The sequence below is a fragment of the Pseudonaja textilis genome, chromosome 3 (genome assembly GCF_049901715.1).
Source record: "Pseudonaja textilis isolate UNSWEBS1 chromosome 3, rPseTex1.2, whole genome shotgun sequence".
Lineage (NCBI taxonomy): Eukaryota > Metazoa > Chordata > Lepidosauria > Squamata > Elapidae > Pseudonaja > Pseudonaja textilis.
The window spans coordinates 134,659,494-134,679,753 of NC_141992.1; the positions used below are offsets into that span (position 1 = coordinate 134,659,494).

The following is a 20,260-nucleotide window of genomic DNA, read 5'->3' on the forward strand; positions in this document are numbered from 1 at the left end:
GATATAGACAATTTCTCTCCCCAGATAAGAGAGTGATAGGCTTTTCTTGCTCCTATCAGCAAGACTTTAGATTTCAAAAGGTTTATCGCTTCCATAAATGATTAAAACAACAACAAATTGCTTCCATAATTGGATTCTTCCAGATGTGTTAAGGTAATAACACTCATAACTGTGGCATATAGGTAGAACAAGGCTGGGAAGATAACTATACAATAAGATGCTGAATGATTTTTTAAATTTAATGAATGTAAACAAAGAACATGTTAAACAGTATCATAGTAGACAGGAACTTTTTTAGTATGTCATTTCACAACCCACCTATGATTTCCTTTGAAATCCCATCCTTCTCAGCAGTACTTGAATACTGAAGAATTTTTGAAGACGGCTGAAGGCCCACTTCATATTTATACTCTTCATTTGAATACCATGGAAGTTTAATTATCTGATAAGAGAAAACATTTTTATATGAATAGGTCAGCCATATGCAAAATTATTCTGCTAATATTCTCAAAGGTTCAATCAAAAGGGTTTATCTGGGATTCTTTGGGAACACCCACCACATGGGTCCACCAGTTATTAGCTATTTCTTAATTCCTGTAATTTGTGTCCTAAGTGCTCTCAGTGTGCAGTGCAATAATTTAAAAACACAACTGTCTATCAATTTGTGAATCCAAGGATTCAATTATTCCCCACAGCCATAATCCTCAATGGACCCTCTAAGCTGACTTTGAAGTTCAAATATGAAAGTAAATTTTAAGTCATACAGTTTTTAACATTACTTTATAGTTAAATATAGCCAATTCATACATATTTTTAACAGTTTAATTTCTGAACAGAATTCCAGTCCTTTGTATAAAGGTAGAGAGTAATATAGTTCCAAGGCATATCAATCTCTTTTTTTTCATTACCATCATTCATATAAGCTTTACTTCATCCATATATATATAAATTATAGTAAGACAAGTAGAAATAGAATCTGCAATTAAACACAGATGTAGCACCATTATTATTATTATTTTGGTTTATGTTGTTTTTTGGAAGAAGTAAGGAGAATTTTTTAAAAAATGATTAAAAGTTAAACGGATAACGAGCAAGTAGTGGAATAATAAATCCAGAATATCAGAAAGATGACTATATTTTAAATATCACTAGACACTTACAATGTCATATTATCCACTTTCTAAACAACAAATGGACCTATTGAACTTTAAGTAAAAATGCTTGATTAACACAGTGTAAATCATTAGCAAAAAAAACATGAACAATATATTAAATTAAGATGTATCATTCTGAAGATGTTGCACCTACCTGAAAATAAAGATTGCATAGCCAGTGATCCAAATCAGAAGAAATCAACTTTTCAATTTTTTGGAATCTATCAATTCTGGAATCATAATGACCTCTGAGAAGAGGACACTTGAACTTCCCATCCACGATTTCCAAATTATTATTACATAAAGGAAAAACTCCCCAGCCCACAACTCTGCCAGTTCCTTGGAGAAGAAACAGCTCAAAAAGAAGTATTTCTCCAGGCTTCCCATTCTTTCTAACTGGAACATCCTAAGAGAAAAAAGAAAAATTACCCATATAGTTCACCAGCATCACTGCATTGATGCAACACTGATTTCAACATTTCCCTCCCTGATGATCTCACCTGACATCTGTGGCTGTTAGTAGAAGAACTAGTTAGACCAGGGGTGTCGAATTCAATTTCATTGGTGGCTGCATCAGGGCTGTGGTTGACCGCAGGGGGGAGGGGGAGGGGGCATGGCTGACTGGGTGATTGTGGCCAACTGGGTGGGTATGGCCAGCTTGACTCCACTCCCCAAACTGCTGGCATGTTTCCTCTTCACATTGGGTAGACTGGGCCAAGCCACGCTGGCCTGATGTTTCCTCATCGCATTGGGTAGACTGGGCCGAAGCAACGTAAGTAGTCTGGGCTGAAGCAACATGGGTAGACTGGGCTGAAGCAATGCAGGCCGGCCCCTTACATTTTCCAGTATGGCCCATGGGCCAGATCCAACCACATTATAGGCAGGACCGGACTGCGGGCCTTGAATTTGATACCCCTGAGTTAAACTAAACAGTGGTGATGGGATGGTTGTAGTTCAGCAAACTTCCCTCCATTTTTATTTTTTATTTTCTCTTTTATCACTTTGGGTGTTGAATGGTAGATTCAGAACTTTAGTTCTTGCACTCCTCCTGGCTTCAACCATTGTTATTTGATGCTGCTGTGGCATGTCTTTGGTGTTGTCTTTCCATCTTCTTCTGGGTCTGTCTCATGCTCTTTGACCTTCTTCTCTTTTTATAATAGCTTTATAAGGTACGGAATCCTCAGACATTCTCTCCAGATGAGCAAACCACTTTATTTACTGCCTTTGAATGTAGTTTTATGCCTTTGAATATTGGTTTTATCCCAATTCTTTCCCTTATAATCTCATTCCTTATTCTATTACCTTCTAGTCACTCCAGCAGCTTTCCTCAAACCTCTCATTAACTTTCATTGTAAGTGTCCATGTTTGGCACTGGTAACATAAGGTGGATATTAATATGCTTTGTACGAGATGTTTCTTCATACTAATCGGTACTGCCTTTTATTGTAGGAATGGAGTTAGCTGTTCTTCTTCAGTAAAACTTGTAAACGTTGTTCCTAAATACTTCAACTCTGATACTTGTTTTCCTTCTATTACTATGTTTAGGATGTACTTTTCTCTTTCGATTACCATTATTGTGTACTTTCTTTACTAATTCTTTCTTTACTAAATACTAATTCTCATATTATTTGCCTTACATTCTTGGTTCATGGGCACGAGATGTTTTTCCAGTTGTTCTTGTTGTCCCACCATTTCTGGCCATTTTACTTAGCATATTGCATGAATCAGACGTCAACCTTATAGATGGCACAGATTAAGAAAAAGGCACCAAGTAGAACTAAAACTACTGTGCTTTTATTAGGATAGAAAAGTAATTTTATTAAAATTACTATTAAAACTAACAGGTTTTTTTTAAAAAAAATAACAGAATCCTGCAAGTGTGAATGTGCCAGCCTTCCTCCTGCTTTTATCTACATGAGAATTGGAGGGAAAAGCTCTCTGAGGCATTTTTGCAAATTACTTTCTTGGCCCCGGCTCAAATTTTGTTTATCTGATTGCTGTCTTGGGAGTAGGTCTTCTCTTCATCCTTCAAGGCCACCCTTCAAGGTCTTCTTTACTAAATCAGGTCATCATTAAACCATAATGTCTTTTATTTGTGGGGGAGCATACGCTCCCAGCATAATATGTGAACATAGGAAATGTATTTTGTTAAGCCAACCAAATTCTATAAAAAGCAAGGGAGTGGAATGAATGAAGGTTTCTATATCAAGCCCATTACAAAGCATTAAAATAATTTCTTCTTTTAAATATAATCCTAAAAAATAAGCTATTTTTGACATTTCTCCTTTCTAAAAAGAACCATGAAGCCCATTTGATTTGCAATGCATCACCAATTTTTTTTTAAAGAAAATAGGGAAAAAAAATAGTAGTGGGATGAACAAAACAAGAAAGGGGAGAAATATGAATTAGTTTAAACTTTCAAATTCAGAAGTGGATTTGAGGAGACATAGGTGGAGTCAGCTGATTCGAAGGCTGAACTAGGCTCGTTTCCAAGCTTAGCAATATATGATAAATTGAAAAATGCAACATCAGTTAAGCTATCTAGTAGAAAGAAAAAAGAGAGTGATTTGTTAACTGGTAGTAACAGTGACCTCTTTATATACAGGAACATGAAACATAAGGAAACCTGGGGAGGGTAATCAATTACTTGATCAATCACAACAGATCCCACCTCCTCCCACTCTGCTCCCAGGCCTTCCATGGGTCCTTAGGTTTTAATGTTTGATTTTTAACTATGTTTTAATCGTATATGTATAGACATATTTTTCTGACTGTAAGCTACCCAGAGTTACCCTAGGGTAAGATGGGCAGAAAAAACATTTTATAAATAAATAAATAAAATAAATACAACCTGACTGCTCTTTGTAGTAATCATTGTTCAATTTCTGCCTGCCAAGTTTTTATTTGTATGCCTTTTTGGATTACTTGGATGAACTTTTGACTGGATAAGACTGATCTCTCTTGGGTCATTTCCAACCTCGTGCTTGCTCTCTTAGGAATATCTGAAAGGTAACTTTTGTGTTTTATTCTTTATGCAAAGTATCTCAGCAAACATTGTTCCTATCAACGGGGAGTCTGAACTGAAACTTTTAACTTCTGCCTCTAAAGATCAGTTGCTCCAACTATATGTCATAATTTATTATCTTCAAACAGGACCAAACATAAGCCTGAAATACAACAATTGGAGTTTTTGTGCATTACTGTCATTGGTAGCCTCTATACCACCACTAATGAAATAGTCAATTCTACGTAATAGTCATAGAGGATGGTAACTACATCACAAAGTCTGCAACCCAAAACAAAACAATAGTGTATTGGAGATAGTTACCTATCCATCTGCATATATAATGAGTGTTGCTTTATAAGCAGGAAGAGTCAGGATTTCATCCCTCTCAGTTCTGAAGTTCATAGTCTGATTATGTTTATAGAATGATTAAAAACAGAGGGAACCTAGGGTTGTATGGGGAACAGAGGGTTGTATGGCAACCTACTTCTAGCAAAGAAGGTTAAAAACATACATTCTGTTTAATCATTTCAGTTATCCTTAATGTGAGCATTTGATAAAGACCAACAACAGAGATAATAAACACAAAATAAATCTATCTCTATCCTCTATCATAATTTTAGTTTTGTGCCTTTAATAATTTTAAAACCTTTAATAATAGTAATATTAATCCTTATTGTATATATTATTTTTAGCTTTGCTGTACACTATCCAGAGTCATTCCTTGGCCATATAAACATGAGTAAATAGATAATAAATAAATGTTACTGCATTTCAGAATTTATGACTGCAAATACTTTGCCTGGAAAAGGTGGCTATATATTCATGAATAGAGCCACTGGAAGCAAAATACCTATCTGAGATCCATCCTCTTGTTTTTGGTTGAAATGACCTTGCTAAGAAATGTAATCCCATTGATATAATTTTACTTGCATCTTTTTCATTTTGGAAATGGTTCCAATTTTTTTCTAAAGAATTCATGTGAAATTTGGAAATTCTACATGAAGTTTGGAAATTGTAACAAAGTACTGATAAGGAAGAAAAGCATTTCAGTGTTTCTTTTTTCTTTCTTTCTCTTTGAAATTATAAACAATATCACTCTTAAATATCTGCCCACTTTACAGAAATGATTGTGTTTAAAATGAAACAAAAGCATCTACTGACAATGCCATAACCCTGCAACAATTGCCATTATACCACTGATAGTAACTGATTTGTTTCAGCTTGATTTGCATTTTTATAGGAAATAAAACCTATGGGGGTTTATAAATATTATTTAACAATTAAGAGTGAAATGACCTCCTCTTCCTTGAATCTTTGATTTGTACAGAACAAGCTCAATTTAAAATTAAAGAGATTTTTTTTTTCATTGAAGATAAATTGCTGCATGCTCAGTTGTCCAGAAACAGGATTTTTCAGTTTAGAGGCATTTATTTAATTACATTAAATAAGCTAGATAGTATATGCAGTCAGAAAAGTTATTGCTGCTGCTATTTTCATCTTACAAAGAAGACAGAGTATTGTGGTCTTTTACTTTTACCTCATAAAATCCTATAGTTTCAAATGTACTTTAACTTCTATGCAATTTTGTACACACTTTTGAAAAGGACTGCAAAGTTTGGCAAAGTGGGAAGATTCACAAATAGTCACGTTCCGGTTTCTGTACAGGTTTTAGAGCACATAAGTTTGATAAGTCAGCATCAAAGTGATAACTATTGTTTTTCCCATCCGTACACAAAAATCACACCCTATACTATGCTCACTAAGAATGGCAAGAGTGGGACACAGTACACAGAACTGCTACTTGAGGCCGTGTCCATATGCTCCAATATGTCATGCTTTGGAAAGCATTCCTATCTGAATTTGTCCAAAAAATGAGATGCCATTAGCAGAAGCCATGAACTTGCAAACATGTGGTCTTTTGTTCAATTACTGCCTCTCCTATATTTTAGCTTCAATGTCTCCCCCACCAAACTATCTAATTCTTAGTTTTTATTTAGAAAATTAATATGCCACCCACTCCGTTAATAGGTCTGGTTGACTTATAAAGGAAGAATAAGAATTCCCATAAAACCAATATAAAATGCATAACAGATGGAGAAGTTTTTAGAACAAAAACCAATTCAAACGTTAGCTTTACAAAGCCTCGATAATTACGTATGGGGCTTTCAACTGCAGTGTGAAGTCAGCTTGCTTAAAGTCCAGTGAGATTTTTTTTCTTCACAATATAGGCCTCACAGTGGAGAAAGCCAAATTGGTGATTAGATAATAAATGTATCCATGGCAGGATCTATAAAAGGATGTGAGTATATTGAACAATAAACAGACCTGTAAGGCTTTATTTGCACATCTTGTGTTCAGAACCAACCAGTGAAGTAATGTAGGGTATCAGAGACAAACTGTTCATAACTTAGGATGTGGCATTCCAGGCCAGCTATAATGTTCAGGCAAACTGGTTGCTAAATTACCCATCCCCCACTATCAAAGTGGATCCTGGGCGCTGTGCTGTGCTGCAATGGAGAACAGGCAACGGAGCAGCCGGCGCAATGGAAGGAGAGGACTGCTTTCCCTCTTTTTCTTCCTGCTTCTCCTCCTTTCCTCACGAGGGGTAATTTAACATCCGGTTCACCCAGGGTCAGGTTGGCCATTGCGGGAGCCTCATCTCGCATATGCGACAGAGCTGGAGGATGGGGATGGGCCATACCTCCCACAACAGCCATCCTGACTCTGGGCAAACCAGTTGTTAAATTATTTGAATCTCACCACTGGACATAACCATTTTTCCTTTAAATTGATGTGAATTGCATTTGCAAAAAAAGTGATGCTGATAGAAGAAAATATTTGTAGCTCAGAGTTGAGCTGTTGGGTCCTTAGTTCTCTCTGAGCTTAGTGGGCTTCTTGCAAATATTTCTTTACCAAACTAGGTAACATCATCAGAACTAGCCTGATGATGTTACCTAGTTTGGTAAAGAAATGTCTTCAAGAAAACTGTCAGCCTTGGAAGCCATATTTCACTTGGAAACTTCGAGGCTGCCACATTTAGTGCCTGGGAATTTGGGAGGGGGGATTACATAGAGAGGTGGAAGATTAGACTCAACAACATTCTTTCTTGGGAAGTCAAGGACATGTCACCCTGAACCTGGAGAGGAGTGTATGGAGGAATGTCTCTAGTTGAGATGACGTTTTGATTGGGCCATGTGATGGACTGGTGGGTGCAGGGGATGGATCTTTGAATTTCTTTTGGGGAGGGAAAATCCAGAACTCTCAGATTCGGGTTTTCCCAGATGTGCCAATGTGACAACTCTAATAAAATGGAACTTTGAGGAAATGCTTGTCTCGGAGTTTATTGGTTTGGAGTTTGTTAGTTGGAACTTTGACACGACCAAGCTCAGAAAGCACCAAGGACTCCATAAAAAGACGTGATCTGAGCAATCACTGGCAGGTCAGAATCACTGGGGCTTCTTCATAAGCCAAGTAGGGAGACATCACAGCTTGGTCTCATACAGTTGAATGTGAATAATCAAGAGCTGTGGTGGTCCAGTGGTTAGAATGCAGTACTGCAGGCTACTTTTGCTGATCACCGGTTGCCAGCAGTTTGGCAGTCTAGGTGTCCCTGGCTCAAGATTGACTCAGCCTTCCATCTTCCGAGGTCAATAAAACGAGGACCCAGATTGTTGGGGGCAATAGGCTGACTCTGTAAACCGCTTAGAGAGGGCTGTAAAGCATTGGGAAGTGGTATATAAGTGCTATTGCTATCTGACACCAGATCTGTCTTTAACAAAATAAGGAACAGAGGGAAATTGACTCAACCAAAACTGTGCAACTTTTAGCTCTTACAAAGAGTGATTGGATGAAAGAAGTGCAGGACATTGAACACTGATGACCGTATAACTAGATTTTGTATTGGGTGGCAGGTTGCTGGATCTTTTTGTAGTGGCTTCTTAGCTTTTCTACAGCAAATGTTCCAGTCAAATTTTCCAGAAAGAAGTCTGACAGGATATGATATGCTTGTAGCGATTCATATTATATGCCCTCTTCCACCAGGGCCAAGCAATGAAACTGATCCAGACAAATGTTCACTGACAATGCAGTAGGCGGATACTGCAATATCATATCAAGCCAAGCATGAATCCAAACACTGGTTTTCTTTCTTTTTTTTTTTAGAAGTAGATAAACCATTTGGATTAAATCAAATGGCTGCTTTATGATTAAGTTTTTTTGTTTTGTCTTTGTGCCTTCAAGTCAATATTGACTCCTGGTGCCTGCTTTGACTAGCTTTTTCAGAAGTGGTTTACCAGTTCCTGCTTCCTAAGGCTAAGAGAAAGTAACTGGCCCAAGGCCACCCAGATGGATTAGAATTCATGGCTTGCTAGTTTCTAGGCTAGTGCCTTAATCACTACACCAAACCAATTCTCTGATAAGTTTATTCAAGTTTTTTAAAAAAATTTGCAAGTTCTACAGCAACTGAGATTAAAGAGAAACAATTTTGTCCTGTTTTCTTGCACTCTATAGTGCCCTATTTACTTGAATTAAAACACAATGAGCTAAAAACCTCTCTTGATACTTTTTCAGAAATCAACTGCAGTATATTAGTTTTGTTGTTCATATATTTTACTTCCCCATATGGCACTGCATTTCAGCATCAATACTCAAGAGAGTGAATGAGATGTGTTTGAATGTTTCAAATTAGCAGGTTCAGTTTAGGGATTTTTCTCTAAAACATGCTACCAAAAAAGTTCAACTTGCTCTTGGGTTTATCACTGTTTTTAAAATGAGAAATAAATCTTTACTTTCTTCTTTGATTTTTTCCCCTAGAGTTGAACTTTGGAGAATACTGCACAGAGCCTATTACTTTTACAATCCCAAAATGACAAAGCCCCAGTACACATAAAGATACAATTTTGAACATCTGCTGTTCAATTAGATCAGCATCTATCAAATCCCAAATCAATACAGCATAAGAGTGCAATCAAATTCCAATATTACTGGATTTATGGCTAGTTTTCCCTCCCACAAATAACAAAAAAGTAATGTTTTAGCCATTCAAGTAAAGATTTTTAGGCAGACCAAGCATCCTATGATACCATTTTCTGCTTTAGTAAAATACAAACTAATGAATAAGACATTGTAGCTATCATTTTAGTTATCATAACACTGAAAACTATTTGCATTTAAAGTTAAAACTGTAAAGAAAGGTTGTTGAAGAGCAAAAAAATGTAAGGTAACCATTACATGTGGAACACCAAAACCAAGAAAACAGTGACAGCTATACGGTATATAGCTCCCATAATAATGGAGCTGAAAGAGTGACATATGCACAGCATATCACCAATGTTTTATTCTTCATTGCTGTATTGGAAAGTAATGTATGAATGAGCTGGGCGATGTATACAGAGTGTATATGAGCTACGTGAGATGGCATAGACTCCCCCGAGAAGTGCATATTAGATTTGCAAGGAGTCGAGTGAAGGAGATAATTTATAAAGTTATGAGAGATGAAGGAATAAAATCTAAAGATAGGGAAGTGATTGTTCTAAAACAGGTGCCGAGGAGAACTCATGAACAAAGGAAAGTCTATCAATTTCTCACGAATTACTTAAATAAAAAAATACATCTTTTAGATGGAATACTCCAGAGGGTATATTAGTAATATGGAAGGGGAAAAGGGTGAGAATAGATAACCTAACCAAAGCTCAAGAATTTTTTGACCAAATAGGAGGAATAGAGGAAGAACTGAGCAGCAGAGATGACCATGAAATTTCGAGTCAAGAAGAGTTACAACCTAGAAGCAGAGGGAGGGATAAGGAGAAGGAGAGGAAAGGAGATGAGGAGACATTGGGAAAAGAAGAAATAGGAGTGAGGACGAGAAGTCAAACGACGAGTAAAAATATTGAGGGATAGAAGTAAGAAAGGAAATTGATAAAGGAGTGAATTTGATATCCATAAATATCAGTGGGTTAAATGATCCAGTTAAGAGAAAAAGAATATTTCTTAAGTTAGAAAAACAAAAAGCGGATATAATATGTATTCAAGAGGTTCATATAAAGAAGAGAGATAAAGGGTACTTATTAAATAAAAAGTTGGGGAAAATATATTCAACATTGGCGGAAGAGAAAAAAAGAGGGGTAGTATTATATATAAAAGAATAGATAGCCTCAGAATTGATTTATAAAGATGAACTGGGAAGAATAGTAATGGTAGAGGTGATAATGCAAAATAAAAAGACATTATTAGTGGAGATATATGCCCCTAATAAAAAACAGAGTGAATTTTACAAAATCATATATGAAAAACTAATAGAATTTGGCCACCCAAGAATTTGTATTATAGGAGACTATAATGCTATAACAGACAATAGACAAGATTACGCTTGTGAACAAAGACAGTATAAGAAACGGAATACATTGCCTAAGAAATTTATAGAGATGGTCGAAGAACTAGAATTAGTGGATGCGTGGAGAAAAAGGAACCCAGGATTATCACAGTTTACTTTCTACTCCAGCCCACACAAATCATGCTCCAGGATAGATATGGCCTGAGCTATGCAAAGAGATTCAGGACATAAAAATTCTGGCTAACACGTGGGCAGATCACAACCTGATACAGATAGTCTGGAAAAATAGTTACTATAAAAAAGGTAGGTGGACACTTAATTTGCAATTACTGAAAGAGGAAGAATATATTCAAAAAGTTAGGGAAGAATTGACTAGTTTTTTTAAATTTAATAAAAACAGGACACCTCATTGTAGAATCTATGGGATACAATGAAGGCATACTTAAGGGGAATTTTGATAGCTTTTATAGCAAATAGAAACAAAGAAAGAGAGGGGAAGCGGAAAGCCCTAATAAAAAGAGTAGAGAAATTGGAAAATAGGCAAATGGAAACCCTGGGAGATGAGCAAATTAGAAATGAACTAGCATTAGTTAAATATGAGATGAATATCTTAGATCAAGAGGAACTAATTAAAAAATTACTATACACAAAACAAAATTATTTCGAACATGCAAATAAATCCAGAAGGTGGCTGGCATATAAATTAAGAAAAGAAAATCAGAAAAGAACAATATATCAATTACAGGATAAAAATGGAATAATAGAGACAGATCAGGAGAAAAAAAAACGAAATCATAAGAGAGTATTTCGAAGACCTTTACAAACAAGAAGTAGTTGATTTAAATAAAATAGAAGAATATTTGAAAGGAACTCTCTATCCAGTATCGGATGATAAAAAAGAGGTGCTTAATAAAGAAATAACTTCAGACAACCTAAAGGCAGCAATTCAAAAACAAAAAAGAAACAAAATGCCAGGTCCAGATGGGCTACCAAATGAGCTATATAAAGAGATAGGTGATATACTAGAGATAATGCTATTAGAGATTTGCAATGGGATATTACTGGAAGCCAAAATTCCAGAGTCTTGGAAGGAAGCATACATAACATTGATTCTGAAAGAGGGTGCAGATGCCAATCAAACAAAGAATTGCAGACCAAGATCCCTTTTAAATTCAGATTACAAATTTTTTATGGTGGTAATGGCGGAAAGATTAAAGAAAGTACTTAGTAATAAAATTCACCTGGATCAAAATGGATTTCTTCCCACGAGGCAGATCAGATATAACACAAGAACAATAATAGACATATTGGAATATTATGAAAAACATCCAGGAAGCCAAGTGGCCTTGGTCTTCCTGGATGCACAAAAGGCCTTTGACAATTTAAAGTGGGACTTTACGAAAAAGCATATTAATCTGATGGAATTTGTGGATAATTTTGTAAAAATGTTAAATGCAATTTATGTCACAGAAAAGGCCAATGTATTATTAAATGGAGAAATTACCAAATCATTAAAGATAAGGAAGGGGGTCAGACAGGGATGCCTGCTTTCACCTCTGCTTTTTATAACAATTTTGGAAACTTTGCTGGACAGAATTAGATCAAATAAAGAAATTAAAGGAATTAAAATTAAAAGTCAAGAATATAAATTACAAGCCTTCGCAGATGATATGGCTTTTGTTATAGAAGATCCAATAGACTCAGGACCAGCCTTACTAAATGAAATAGATAAATTTGGTAAATTAGCAGGATTAAAAATTAATAAGGGAAAAAACAAAATGCTAGTTAAAAATTTAACAAATAGTAAACAAAAAAAATGGAAGAAAAGATGGGATTACAAATTGTAAATAAAATTAAATATTTAAAAATTTGGTTAAGAGCTAGAACATTAAATCTGCGAGAAGATAACTATATTAAATTACAGAAACAGATTGAAAAGGACTTGGAAAATTGGAATAAGATGCAAATTTCATTATTAGGTAGAATAGCAACAATCAAAATGAGTGTTCTACCTAAAATACTATATTTGTTTCAAACAATTCCGATATTACTGGACAATTTTTTTAAAAAAGAATTAGATAAAATTGTGATGAAATTTATCTGGGCAAAGAAAAAACAAGGATAAAAAAAACTTATTTACAAGATAATAAAAACAGAGGTGGATTCAGACTGCCTGTCTGGGAGACATATTATAGAGCAGCGGCATTAGTGTGGATAAAAGATTGGATTGATTTGAGGAATAATAGGATTTTACAATTGGAGGGACATGACTTACAGTTAGGTTGGCATGCATTTCTATGGAACCCGAATAGTAAAAACAATCTATACTTTACTAGACATGTATTCCGAAAGTCTTTAATTAAAATTTGGACTGATATAAGAAGGAAGCATACTAAAATCCCGAGGTGGTTTTCAACGATGGAGGCAATGTTTCACTTAAATACGATGGACATTAGTAAAAAACTTAAGTATCACCAAATATTAGATAGTGAGGGAAGAATTAAAACGAAACAGGAACTAGAAACACAAAAGATAGTTATCGATAAATGGTCATATTTTAAATTTAAAACTGAGATATAATAAAGACGTAAAGGAATATGGAATTGAGGTAAGGGACACATATTTAGATAAAATACGTTTAAACCCTGAGAAAAGTTTGATTTTATGTTAGCTTTGGAAAAAAACTTTGGCTATAGTATTGATCTGGATGCCTGGGAAGAAATCTGGCAGAAAAACCTGACATTAACCAAATCAGTAGCACACAAGGAGAATCTATAAAAAATGATGTATAGGTGGCATCTGGCACCCTCTAGATTGGTCAAAATATTTCTGACAGCAAAACCTTGCTGTTGGAAATGTAAAGGGAAATTTGGTACATATTTTCATTTATGGTGGACTTGTCCTGAGGTAAAAAAACATTGGTTAAAAATAAAAGTGTGGATAGAAGAAATCATAGAATGTGGGCTGGAGTGGAAACCGGAATTGGTTTTTTTGGGAATGATCAAAGGGGATTACCCCTCTAAAGTAAAATATCTGACCATCCATTCATTAACTGCAGCACGTATTTCACTAGTGCAATATTGGAAGAACCCAAATGTACCACTGATACATGTTGCTATTCAGAAAACATATGAGTGTGCCCAATTGCAGAGGCTCATGCTTAAAATCAATGGGAAGGAGGATACAGATTACTACCGGATATGGGATAAATGGTATAAGTGGGTAGATAATAAAAGGGGAAACATGTAAATGAACCCAAGATACAATTTATATTCAGCTGTTCATACCAAATGTATAAAAACAATTAAAGATTTTAAACCTTCTTTTCTCTGTTACTATTATTATTATTATTAGTCATTTAGTATATTTCTTTGTTTACTAGTTAAATAATATGAATGTATTTGTAATTGAAGAGTAGTTATAAACCAACGTGAAAATATAGTATATTGTGAATTATTTAGTGCTTAGGATGTGATAATGAATGAAGATGTGAATAATACTAGTCAATATTGATTATTACTACTTATCAAATTCGATAACAAATGTAAAGAATTATGTATTATTCACATATTATTGTTTCTGTATTGTTGAATTTGTATGTTTTTAATTTTGTAAATAAAATTGTTTTTATTTTTGTTTAAAAAAAATAATGTACTAATCTACTAAAACAGAGGTAGAGAACTATGGCCCCTTTATGACTTGTGGATTTCAACTCCCAGAATTCCTGAGCCAAGTCCACAAGTCATAAAGGGCCATAGTTCCCCATCCCTTTACCCAAAGCATGGTATATTCCCCACACTGCCATGGAATTTGGTAAGGTTGAACATCTCTTCTCCCAAACCTCTTCTACATTATCAGGTTCTGCACACAACCCCTCTTTCCTACACATATTTTGGTAAAATAGAAATTGTTTGCTTATCTGCCTACCATTGTGGTTGATTTGGCTTGGATACAGCTGTAAGTAGAAAGGAAAAGCCGAGTTCATAAAAACATCCAAGAATGGATATATTGCATAATAGCTATAAATCTCATGGGCACCTCCAGAGCCCTGTTGCTTTAGTCTATCATCGATTCAGGTGCTAAAAGAGCATTAGACATCATTTTGTAAGAAGTGCAAAGGAACTGGGCAAGGGCAGTATAAAACATATCACTCGTCTTTCTAAATACAGGAAAATAATTGTTACATTTTGTGCATCTGGGGCCAATTGGCTCAACACATCTGCTACCAATATTCATTTTCTTCTCCTTCTATGACCTGGAAGGAATAGGACAGTAAGGTGTGACTGTTGTTAACCTTGACTAAATTATTTTCATTATATTACTTGCTTTCTTCTGAATTTTTATAGCTGAATATTAGGTTTGCAAGCCTGGTTTCACTGAGGAGAAAGCTAAAGAAAGAGGACAAAATCAAAACAATATTTTTTTCTAAGTAGAACATGTGAAACAAATTAAAAGTCTTAAAGATCCGACAAAGTCTTAGCATTAATGCCCATTTAAATGCATTAAGAAATGGTGACTCCAACATAAATTGTTTTTTCAAAATTAACATAGGTATCATAGATGGACTAGTATGTGGGAACGATCTTGGAAGACAGGGAGAAGAGACCCAGCCAAACAAATGGTCAGGAAAAAAGGCAACTTAATCCGCTGAAGATACTTTCTACCTTCATGGGTTGTAAAGAGGATGGAGGAAGAAATGTATCTTCAGATTTGCAAGATTCTGTTAATGTAACCTTATACTTAAGTACAATTAGTTGACCTGGTTATGTTTCCTGCCTGATCCACCCTACAGGGCTGACAATAATAGACTGGATTATTGTTAGCAAAAATAGGAAAATATCCCTTATCTTTAAAAAAGAACCATTTCTATCGATGCTTGGAAAGAATGTGGTCTTGCAAATTTCAATACAAGTCAATCTATTACACAATTTCTAGATTAATACCTATACATTCTGAAAATTAATTACCCACTAGCTTTTGTATTTCCAAAAAGTTCTTAGATAGGTAACATAGCCAATGTGTTCTCACTTCTATATTGTCTTCCTGCCCATCAAACTCTGAAATCCCATGTGATCCTAAATCAGTGTTTCTCAATATTGGTAACTTTAAGATATCTGGACTTTAACTCCCAGAATTCCTCCAGCATGCTCCAGACATCTTAAAGTTGCCTTCATTTGGGGGGGGGGGTTCTCTCCTGATCAGTCATGTCTGACTCTAGGGGGCAGTACTCATCTCCATTTCCTAGTCAAGAGAACCAACATTGTCTGAAGACACTTCCGTGGTCATGTGGCTTGACCAATGATTATATGCCAAAGCACATGGACCGCTGTTACCTTCCTACCAAAGTGGTACCTATTTATCTTCTTGCACTTGCAAACTTTCAAATTGCTAGGTTGCCAGGAGCTCACCCCATCACACAGTGCTTGGGACTCAATCTTCCAATCTTCCAGTCAATAAACCCAGCATCTTATATACAGCTAGTCCATTGAGTCCCTTAACATTGGGAAATACTGTTATCACAGGAGAAGCCTACATCAAAGTCAGGGCCTCTTTTCAAGAAAAGCAGTGAGTCAGAAGATGGCTGCATTTTTCTCCTTCATAAAGTTGGAACTGCAGAATGAACACGCCCAAATAAAAATATTTGAACAACCTCTGGAATATATTTAATTTTTTATAAACGCACTTCTGATTGCACAATGGGGCTTCCCTTTGCTCTCTCTGTAGTCCCAGTCATATCTATTCTTGGGGATCCTCTAACTTTACGGTATAGGATAGAAAGAAAAAGGAGGCAGATTCCACTCAGGAGCCAGATGTCATTTTGCCACATGAATTACATCACTGGATATATAACCAGTTATGCACAATATATTTGGAGGCAAGCTGTGATAAAGTTGTAGCTCTTGTCTCCCAAGGTATATTTTCTACTCACTGCTTCCCAATGAGAAATCAGAGATGCTTGTGATAATCTGAAGAATTTCCTTAGCAGCTTCAGGCTAATGCAACCTAATTCTTTCTTAACAGCTCTTTTGCAATTCATCATTTTACTATACAGTAGTTGGCTGCTGCTTCCTGGTTTAGACACAGATGATTCCAGCCATTTAGTTTTTATGCAGTGATCACATTTTATTTGTAAACTGTCAGTGCTTTAGGTGATTCTAGTTTAAGAATCTCATCTACTTAATCTTTTTTTTTCCCACTGGGGTATCAGGTGGCTTAAATGTTTCTTATTTTGAAAAGTGTATTTGTTTACTACCAGGCACATCTGTAGCATTTCAAATGCTGAGCTTAGTATGCACTGAGGTATTCTCTACCTATGAAGTGTGCTAAGGTGTAGCATTATAGTAATAATAAGAAAGGCAAAAAAAATCTGGATAGTGCACATGGCAGCACCTGTAGATAGAATAGCAGAGAAAAGAACTGGAGGAAATCACAAAATACAAAGACCTACAAAATCAAAGAGGAGGAGAAGAACAAGGTGAACAAGGTGAACAAGGTGAACAAGGTGAACAAGGTGAACAAGAAGAAGAAGAAGAAGAAGAAGAAGAAGAAGAAGAAGAAGAAGAAGAAGAAGAAGAAGAAGAAGAAGAAGAAGAAGAAGAAGAAGAAGAAGAAGAAGAAGAAGAAGAAGAAGGCCAATAGCCGTGGGTGCAATCCAAAAACAATTGGTACATCACTTGAACATCACTGACACTGTCAACATCACTATCAATCTACTTTATTATTACTATTATCACTGCAAAAAGTAGCTTTACTTGGAACAGCTTACATCTTATGATGATACCTTTCATATTATTAAATAATAACATCTTCCTATCCCAAGTCTTTGGGAAGGACAGGGGACAAAAATGCCAAACCTGTCTAAACATCTGGCTGACTTTGTGACCAACCATAACAAAAAAGTTTTTTTTTCCTTTAGCCTACCTAATAATACTTTATTTGTTGCTGTTAAAAATATCTTAGCTCCTAGTCAGATGCTGACTCAGAAAAACGGAGGCTTAGGAAATGATGGTGTCATCATATTTTAGAATTGATACCTTAGGTCATGTTAAATAGTTTTTGATATATGTAGCTTTCAGAAAGGACTTCAGGGGAAAAATTGAGGGTGTGACTATTAAGGACAATGATATTATGAGATATTTCTCATACCAATCTCGTTCAGAATATTACCAAGAAACTGCATGATATGGATTTAGGAAAGCCTTACATTAAAAATAAATTTCTATTTTACAGTAAAATTGTTCACGCTCTTCTCCAACTCCTTTCTAGGCCAAAAAATGTTGTGCTTATTATTTTGATAGCTATAATTTAAAATTGGTGCCAGCATCAACTCAATGACTGGATGATAAGTGTCTTGAAACTTCAAGAGAAGCCACTAAATTTTTCACAGCGTTTGGGTGTCATATTTGATATAATAAAAATATGGTGCCCTTTTAATAATGAATCATACATTATTCCCACAGTTTGATTTACATGCATGGATTAAATGTCATGTTTGAAAAGGTGCTGTTTTATGCTTCCTGAATTATCATTAAGTAAAGCCAAGCAGCACCTAGCAAAATCTAGCAAACTTCCAACTTTGCCAGGTTGACACAAAGTGTAATAGTATCTCCTGATTTGAACCTCTAGATTTGAATCTCTAGGTGAATCTCTTCTGATTAGTGTCAATATATTCTGAATGGCCAAATTTCTGAGTGTCTTTTTCAGAGGACCGCACTAGATATTATCTTCAGCTAGAGCATTTTTTATTAAAAGGTTGAATATAAGAATTTAGGTTGCTTGATAGTGTTCCTGTTAGTCACATTAATTACATACGTATTGATGCTGATGTCGAATAATATTACTGTTCTGTATTTTTATTGGGGGAAGTTTTACTTATTTTTAATGCAATATCATTGTGTTTAATTTTAGGAGAAATATATTGTTCAATACTTCATCAACCTTTTCAGTTTTTTTATTGACATAGAGCAGATGGCTCTGTTCCTCAATTTGCAACCCAGTTTGCATGGCATTAGGTGAGATAAATATCCACCCCTAGCACTGCAGCAGCCTGTGAATAATAGGAATAAAAAGAACTTGGGAATAAGAGCCATTTTAGTCATGCGTAGTTACTACAGCACATAAAGATTTGTGCATATTAAACTCAGATCTCTAAGGGCTTCAATAGCCTATCGATGCACAGATGGTCCTCAACTTACAACCATTTGTTTAGCAACTGCTCAAAGTTACAACAGAAATGAAAAAAGTAAGTTATGATCAGTGCTCAACTTATGTCTATTACAGCATCTCCACAGTCATGTGATCAAAATTCAAAAAAATTGAATTATAATCCATATGTCTTTGGAAGAGTCTTCACTTCCTTGATTCATGGCAAATCTTGAATATTTTCAAAATGGAAATGTTTTGGAAAAGTCATGTTTTATGCATTCATTCTTTTTTGCTTTTCTGAAATCTGACAAAGTGCTCAGGAAGATCCACCCTGCAACTCAACACATGAATCACAGGGAACTTTTTTGACCATCAGTGAAGAATCAATTTCCCCTAGTCTGGGATTATTATAAAATTACAATAGAATGTGGTGAAAGTGTGCTTTATACTTGACAGGATGGGCAGATTCACTTTTGGAAGGGTCTCGTACAAAATCCATCAAATCCACGAGCACATCAATTCATAGCGGTCAATTATTGAGCTTTCTAGTAATCCAGTGAACGAGATTTATCAAATAGATCAGAAGTATACAACACAGATTGCCAGGATGACAGGCAGTTGCTAAAGGCATGCAACATATATGTCTCTATTGTTGCTGGGATTTTTTTTCTTCTTCCAGAGGGCAGAGTTGCAAAACTGAATGCGGTTGGAAAGAAATACAAGATGAATAACAATGATAATAATATATGAATCATAATTAATTACATGTAAATTAAATCAAATCAAATTTACTTTACCTTGCTCATTTGTTTTTTTCAGGAATATTCTGCGTGTATATGCATTTATTTTATCTTCTTCCTGACTACTTTTTAGAGGGATGACTCAATATTGAAATAAACTAATATAAACTTTTGCATGAATATAAAATAATTTGAAGAAATATCTATCATCTATCTATCTATCTATCTATCTATCTATCTATCTATCTATCACCTATCTATCATCTATTTATCTATCATCTATCATCTAATCTATCTATCCACACACACATGCACATAAATACACACATATGTATGTATGTACTGGAGAGTAGCAAATTCTCTTTTTTCCAAATATTTATCTATTTGGCATTTTGCTTTAAAAACGTTGCTCTTTTTCACAAGTGGGAATCCATGAAGCTTAAAACATAGAAAAAGATCTATATACATTCATATATTTATCTGCAGCTACTTATTCATTTATTATTCTAAATCTACTTTGTCCAAATCATATTACAGAGATGACAAGCTACATAGACTTTTTAAGAAGCAAGCAAAAACCTAAATGTGGCTGACAATGCTGCATAATCTAGGGTTTAATATATCCAGTAATTTTGGAATACTGTAATAAATATATTACTTGCTTATTTGCTATATAACCGTGCTCAAAAAGTGACTGAAATAATTTCTATATTAAAAAGACAAGATAGAAAATTCTGCCTGTGCCCAGATTTAACCTAAAAATATTAAATAAATTATAAGAATGTATTAAATATTTCCCCAAAATGATTCAGCTGTGGTGTTCAGTTCTTTAGAATATCTAGCCAACTTGATAAAAAAAGGAGCTGGCCCATCACCTGTGGAA

At 35.1% G+C, this 20,260-nt stretch overlaps 1 protein-coding gene across 1 annotated transcript in view; it reads right to left on the bottom strand.

Annotated features, from left to right (window-relative positions):
- The window catches only part of LOC113445728 (uncharacterized), a 196,381-nt gene that overhangs the window by 111,516 nt on the left and 64,605 nt on the right, over positions 1–20,260 (bottom strand). Inside the window, exons 9-10 of the mRNA XM_087930397.1 lie at positions 1,309–1,560; positions 319–442 (exon numbers count right to left, since the gene is read on the bottom strand). Of these exons, the coding sequence (XP_087786523.1) occupies positions 319–442; positions 1,309–1,560 (376 nt within the window). The remainder of the gene's footprint in view (positions 1–318; positions 443–1,308; positions 1,561–20,260) is intronic.